The sequence below is a fragment of the Physella acuta genome, unplaced genomic scaffold, assembly GCF_028476545.2.
Source record: "Physella acuta isolate Inbredline_101_S28 unplaced genomic scaffold, ASM2847654v3 ptg000814l, whole genome shotgun sequence".
NCBI lineage: Eukaryota > Metazoa > Mollusca > Gastropoda > Physidae > Physella > Physella acuta.
In genome coordinates this window covers 1-7500 of record NW_026732332.1, presented here as the reverse complement: position 1 = coordinate 7500, position 7500 = coordinate 1, and the positions used below count along the sequence as shown (strand labels likewise).

Below are 7500 nucleotides of genomic sequence, written 5' to 3'. Positions count from 1 at the left end.
GACTCAAAGCCATCGACGAGGGCTAAAAATGACCGCGAGCGAAATTCTTCTTATATGAGATATATATATATATATATATATATATATATATATATATATATATATATATATATATATATATATATATATATATATATATATAAATTGACGAACGATTCCCCTAATATTTTGTGAGGTCGTAGACCGCCCAGGAGGGTAACTAAAAAACATTATTCCCGTTGGAAACTCCTTAGGGTCGTTAAATTTGTCCAGATGCCGTATTTTCTTATAAAAAACAATTGTTTGTGAAAAAGTATACAAAGACTACGACTTTTGGTCTATGTACAAGGGAGGTAACGATAAAGTAATTTTTTTTTAAAATATTATTTTAAAGAAAAACAAAAGTCACAAAGTATAGCATTCAGTTAAATAGATATTTCGTTATAAATTAAGTTATGTATTGTACTTAAATTGTCAAAATTAATTGCGAAAGTGAATTTATTATAATATTTGATTTATACTATTAAGGAAGCCTTTGCAGTTCTAATAACCTTGCGAGTAATACTTTTGCGAATACTAATTTCATGTTTTTTTTATATGAAACTACTCAGACTGTTTAAACTTGGGCCCTAAGCCAATCATAAATTAATTAATCATTCAAATTCTCAAAAGTTTTTTTTTAAATCTAAGCGGAGCTAAGCAGTATGCCTAGGGTTAGGGTTAGGGTTAGGGTATGAGCTAAGCAGTATGCCTAGTTCTTATAAAACACTTCGGATATAGACATGATTTTTAATAAAAAAATTTATTACGTAAACTTTTATAAATAGAATAGAATCTCGTAGAAAACGTCATTGTGCACCAAGTGAACAGCAAACAATGTGTGTATAATAGTGCGGAAAAAAATTACATAATAAGCATGGATTGATAAAGGTACTGCCTTTTACTGAACGTACTGTTTACTAATTGTTATTGGTAATCAATAACAGCTTAGAAGCCTCTCCTAAATGTCCTCTATGTTTACTTCTATCTTTCCGTTTGCGAACAAGCTCGGGGTATTATATTCGTACACTAAATTGAATCAGGCGCGTCCGCCGGCGCCCAGATAGGTTTCGATTGGGCGCCCTGGGCAACTTGCCAAACACCTTCCCAAATACACGTTACCAATCGTGTATTTAGATAATAGCAAGTTATAAATAAATCTCGGCGACCGCCTAGGGGAGGCACTATCATGCATCACCGGTTGCAGTGCCGCAGGGGCGTTGGGTGTAACATCTGGTCCGATTTAGTCGTCGAATAAAACTTGAGTTTTATATATATATATATATATATATATATATATATATATATATATATATATATATATATATATATATATATATATATATATATATATATAAGGGAGAAACGTGGCTTTGAAACAAGTAGCAGAACTGTCAAGCAAGTTAGACGAGAAATCAGTAGCTGGCAATGCAGTGGACGGTAACACGGAGGGCTCCTACCATTCGGGCTCGTGTGTGCACACTAAAGAAGGTGACCCTAAGCCCAGCCTGCTGGTCAAGTTTGCTGTACCAGCTATAGTGGACAGAATAGTCATCTACAACAGAGGTTAGTAGCGTTGCATAGAATTAGGCAACTGATGGAACATGATGCATAGACTTAGGCCTAATAGGATATATGACAGTCATTATATATATATATATATATATATATATATATATATATATATATATATATATATATATATATATATATATATATATATATGTGTGTGTGTGTGTGTGTGATTGTGTGTGTGTGTGTTTGTGTGTGTACTGGTTTGGTTAAGTCATCGTTTATAACAGCCCATCCGTGGATTCAAGTATTACCCCTGATCCTAACCTTACCCCTAACCTTAAAACCCTGACCCCTATGTAGATCGCCCTATCTGCGGACCCAATGTGCTAACTTAGACGCTTTGGGACTTTGGACACCTGAACCGCCTTCTACTGCCCGGGCACTGCACCTCTGATAGTTGAAATAGTGCCCGGGCAGATAGTTCCCGAAGCTTCATGGCAAACAAACAGGCAGACAGACAGACAGACAAACAAAACTATGCGTGCATTTGTATACTTACATATAATAGATGAAAGATGTTGAAGCTTGTAACTAATGATTGGAACAGTTGATTGCTGCCAAGACCGACTGAAAGGCTTCCACCTCCAAACATGGACTGTGGCTGGAACTGCAGACATTGACTACACCGACAGCATCCCCTACGCTCAGAACATCTACAACGTTGTGGCTCCCAAGAACAGAAAGGTCATCACACAAATCTCTCTGACGTCACAAGACAAAAAGAACGGGCTGTTCCTCTCTATATGCGAGCTACAAGTTTATGGAGGTAATTTATCTGCTCAAATAATCATTAATTCTATGCAGTATCCATAGCCATATATCCATATCCATAAATCCATATCCAACCGTCCGGTGCGTCGCTCTCTGGAGCCACTGCTTACACTACTGACGCCTGGTACAGCCACTGATTTGGTTCAATCGTCGAATGTAGCCTGACCCCGTGACCTTGTTCTAGGGTGCTCCGTAAAAAGAATCAACATATTGCGCCATATCGCACCCTGCCAGGGCGCCTCTCCTTAAAAAAATAAAATAAATATCTTTGCAGAACTTCCCCTGGGAATTCTTAACACCTTCCCAAACCTTAACAATGCGTTACCAATCGTGTATTTTAGACCCGTCACCATGTTTTCTAAAACTGAATTATTTAAATGTCCACTAAGCCGGCGCGATATTTCTTGGATCCTAGTTCTTGGGGTTTGTCCCCACTACCGCCCAGACGGCCCTGGATGAAAACCTTGAGTGAACGGTAACCAACCTCCGTAATAGCGAGTTATAAATAAATCTGGGCGACCGCCTAGGGGAAGCGCTATCGATTGTAGGGGGGAAAAAAAGTCACAGGAAAAAAAACACAGAAAAAAAAACACAGAAAAAAGTCACAGGAAAAAAATCACAGGGAAAAAAGGCACTAATATATATTTGCATAAAATTTGTTAATACTTTTATGTATTAAATATTTAGAGAGTGCAAATTAAAATATGATTGATTAAATGTAATGTAATGTGAGTAGGTCTTATAAGCATAGTAATTTTTATAATTCATCTAAAAATATTTAGTATGAAGTATGTAGATTGTAATTATGTTTAACATAATATTAATAGCATTTAATAGAATGCACCATCGTCCTCAGTTTTCATTTTAATTACTAACATTAATTTACCGTGAAATGGTAAGTTCATCTGACTTGCTGCCCTCAACTCATGGCAACAATAGTTATGATTAGTTCAACCACCTTTACTGCCCACATTTATCACGCTCATTACATAACAAAGCATGGGATCAAAACAGAAAGCCGACACGGTTCAAAGGCTGTCATTGACACAAAACGTCCACAACACACAATATGTTCAGACAAGGCCGACTGAGGAGAGGCCGACCGGAGAATAGCCTACGCCAAAACATGCAAAACACGATGTGCCTAAATTTCTTTTATAATTAACTTTTCTACCGCGTATTTAACCAAATACGCAACAAAAGTTAAGATTGTTGTATAAATTATCTTAAGGATTTTAACGTCTATAAATAATTTATGCTATAAAAAATACAACCCACAGCAATAAACATACACAATTTTACAATTTTCAATATATAAATCAAAAGATTTCTAAAAAGATTTTTGTGACCTTTTTTCTGTGACTTTTTTTTGGAAAAAATTTTCCATTGTAACTTTTTTCTGTGACTGTTTTTCCTAGCAAAAACTGACTTTTTTTCTGTGGTTTTTTTTTTTTTTTTTTTTTTTTTTTTTGCCTGCGACTTTTTTTCCGTTCACCGGCGCTATCATGCGTCACAGGTTGCAGGGGCGCTGGGTGTAACCTCTTGTCCGATTTAGTCGTCGGATGAAACGGTCACTAGATCAAACACATAGGGAGGTGGTCATTTTGGACTGATCATCCTTAGACTGGTTTAACATTTAACTGATGATCCGTTTAACATTTAACTGCTCATCCTTAGACTGGTTTAACATTTAACTGCTCATCCTTAGACTGGTTTAACATTTAACTGCTCATCCTTAGACTGGTTTAACATTTAACTGATCATCCTTAGACTGGATTAGTGGCGTATTGAGGGCGGGTGTCACCCGGTGCGGCCATTAATGGTGTCACCCCCCAGAGGCGTAGCGACCCTTCCCGGCGCCCGAGGACAGGCTTTCAATTTTCGATTTGCACCCCCACTCCACCCTTGTCGGGATTTGTCAAATTTGCTCTTAAAAGACTTTTTAACACTCGAATTAATCACTTAATTGAGTGGAATTATCACTTTTCTCTATATATTTTGCTATTTTTTGCCTTGGTTTGCTATTTTTTGCCTTGGTGTCACCCCCCTAAATGGTGTCATCCGGTGCGGTCCGCACCCCCCGCCCCTCTCTCGCTACGCCACTGGACTGGTTTAACATTTAACTGATCATCCTTAGACTGGTTTAACATTTAACTGATCATCCTTAGATACCTTCTGTCCACCTAAACTGTTTGGCGCGGAATGTCAGTTTCATTGTAACTGCGCAGACGTTAACGAGTCATGTGACGTCAGCACTGGACTTTGTTTATCAGGATGTGCTCGCGGGTTTAGTGGAGAAGGTTGTGTATGTAAGTATGTTAGGGTTTAAGTTAGGTTGTGTATGTAAGTATGTTAGGGTTTAAGTTAGATGTTAGGGTTTAAGTTGGGTTGTGTATGTAAGTATGTTAGGGTTCAAGTAAGGTTGTGTATGTAAGTATGTTAGGGTTTAAATATTATAAATAAGGTTGTGTAAGTATGTTAGGGTTCAAGTAAGGAAGGTTGTGTATGTAACTAATAAGTATGTTAGGGTTTGAAAAATGTAGTAGTATGAAGGGTACTAAGAGCCACACTTTTTAGAACCTGTACATTTGTTAAGATTTTTTTAACTAATTCAAGTATTTTCTAATGTTGAAATTAATTCCAAATTATTCTAATACATCTATCACAATATATAAATAATAATAAAGGCTATTAAATTAACTTTAAATAGGTAATAGGTTTTATTTAGCATTTATTATAGCCATACCCCCCCCCCCCCCCCCCCAAATCAGCATTTGGTGCAAATGTACCGGAGCACAGGGCATTAAGTATTATCTCCTAGTTTAGACTAACCCTAACCCTAACTCCATAATAAAAAGGGGTGTTACTAACTAATCTGCCTTGATGCTTTCCCCTGATAAGCCATGTGTGTTATACATTACAATTACATAGCATGACATGGAGGTGAGAAATGTTGAGGGGAGAGCAGTGGTACTGGTTTCCCCTTTGTTCTCCTTGCTGGACCCTGAGGGCCATACATTACATAAAAGATGCTATCTCTGGTTGGCTTAGGGTTAGGGTTAGATCTAAGAGAAGCAATCCATGTTACCTACAAAGGGATTAGAAGTTTCATGGTGATTACATAATGGTTTTAAGAAGGTGAGGAATGTTAGGGAAGGGCAGTGGTAGGCAGGCGGATTCCTCTTAGATCTCCTCCCTGCTGGACCATGATGGTCATAAATGTCATAACATGCCATCTCTGATTGGCTGATATCTAAGAACACTTATCTATGTTACCTACAAAAGATTCAGAAGTTTTATGGTAGGTTTTATTGCCCCTATGTAGAATTCAATGATTAACTCAAACCTGGGCAACAAGAGCTGCATAACAATAAATGTTATAACTTTTCTGAAAATGCAAGCTAGTTGATAAAATTAATGTATTCATGTAGATTTAGTTATTATCTAACAAATAAAACCTTTATGATATTGATCTGTCAAGATTTACTCTGAGGATGATCAAAACTTTATAGCCTGGTAAAACCGGACAAATGTCAGCCATTTTGTTTTGGCATCAACAATCACTGTGCAAAAAAAAATCCCCGAAATAAAACTATTCTAACTAGAGTTATGAAAATGATGTTAAAATGTAAAGCATCCAATGCTTGAAGTCATGAAAAAAAGTATTGAAAAAAGACGTGCTTTATTACAAAGTGAAGTTTCCTAAGTTATGTCTACTTGGAAAAAAAGTTCACAAAATGGTTTTATGAAGGTGGGGAATATAGAAGAAAGAGCAGAGGACTTGGCCTTGACGATGGTTTTTAAAAAAATACAATTATAAATAACTTTTTTTTAATATATGAATACATTTGACAACAATTTTCGAGCCCCTATTTGATCCCCACCCCTGCCCCATCCGCCACAGTACACTTACGTGTCCCCTATTTGGCTATCAAACTGGAGCAACAAGTCACAGAAATTATTAAAATTTAAAGTTTTTTTATACAATCCAAATATCAAGACAAAATGCACGAAAACTGGAATCGAATTTTAAAAAATATTAATTATGGTCGACTGTGGGCACCCTAAACAGCCTCTTCCACCACCCCCACCACCCCCACCACCCTGGCGACACTGTAGTTTCGCCCCCCGCGCACTGTCTGCTAACCTTAGCTCAGCTAGCTCCGGTAAACTTAACCATTTTGTCTGTCAGCCTGTCAACAAGGATTTTATGGCACCAATTGCAGCAGGGAATGTTCTTCCGGCTGTTCCAACCATCAATGTCACGTCGACACAGGCAAATGCTTCACCTGTCTCTCAGGGTATCAAGGGGACTTCTGCAATCAAAGTAATTTTAATTGGATAGTTTAGTAGTTAAATCAAAGCCATTTTAATTAGATAATTGAGTAATTAACTCATAATAATTGTAATTAGATAGTTACGAGATATGTTGATTTTTAAGCATTCAAACTTCAACCAATATATGAATTGGTATGGTTTACCTCTTTATTAATTACGGTAAGACTTCATATGATAGACACTTTTGATTATGTTCTCTAAAAGATGATCTCATACATGTGTTTTCAGCTTGCTGTATAGGTAGTTTTGGTGAGAACTGTAGACACTTTTGATTATGTTCTCTAAAAGATGATCTCATACATGTGTTTTCAGCTTGCAGTACAGGTACTTTTGGTGAGAACTGTAGACACTTTTGATTATGTTCTCTAAAAGATGATCTCATACATGTGTTTTCAGCTTGCAGTATAGGTAGTTTTGGTGAGAACTGTAGACACTTTTGATTATGTTCTCTAAAAGATGATCTCATAATGTGTTTTCAGCTTGCAGTATAGGTAGTTTTGGTGAGAACTGTAGACACTTTTGATTATGTTCTCTAAAAGATGATCTCATACATGTGTTTTCAGCTTGCAGTATAGGTAGTTTTGGTGAGAACTGTAGACACTTTTGATTATGTTCTCTAAAAGATGATCTCATACATGTGTTTTCAGCTTGCTGTATAGGTAGTTTTGGTGAGAACTGTAGACTCTTTTGATTATGTTCTCTAAAAGATGATCTCATACATGTGTTTTCAGCTTGCAGTATAGGTAGTTTTGGTGAGAACTGTAGACTCTTTTGATTATGTTCTCTAAAAGATGATCT

At 36.7% G+C, this 7500-nt stretch overlaps 1 protein-coding gene across 1 annotated transcript in view; it reads left to right on the top strand.

Moving 5' to 3' along the window:
* LOC131951592 (uncharacterized) overlaps positions 1-7142 on the top strand; it is a 33440-nt gene extending 26298 nt beyond the window's left edge. Inside the window, exons 5-9 of the mRNA XM_059313907.1 lie at positions 1378-1584; positions 2141-2359; positions 4533-4673; positions 6557-6691; positions 7099-7142. Coding sequence (XP_059169890.1) covers positions 1378-1584; positions 2141-2359; positions 4533-4673; positions 6557-6691; positions 7099-7142 — 746 coding nt within the window. The remainder of the gene's footprint in view (positions 1-1377; positions 1585-2140; positions 2360-4532; positions 4674-6556; positions 6692-7098) is intronic.
* Positions 7143-7500: the final 358 nt, after the last annotated feature.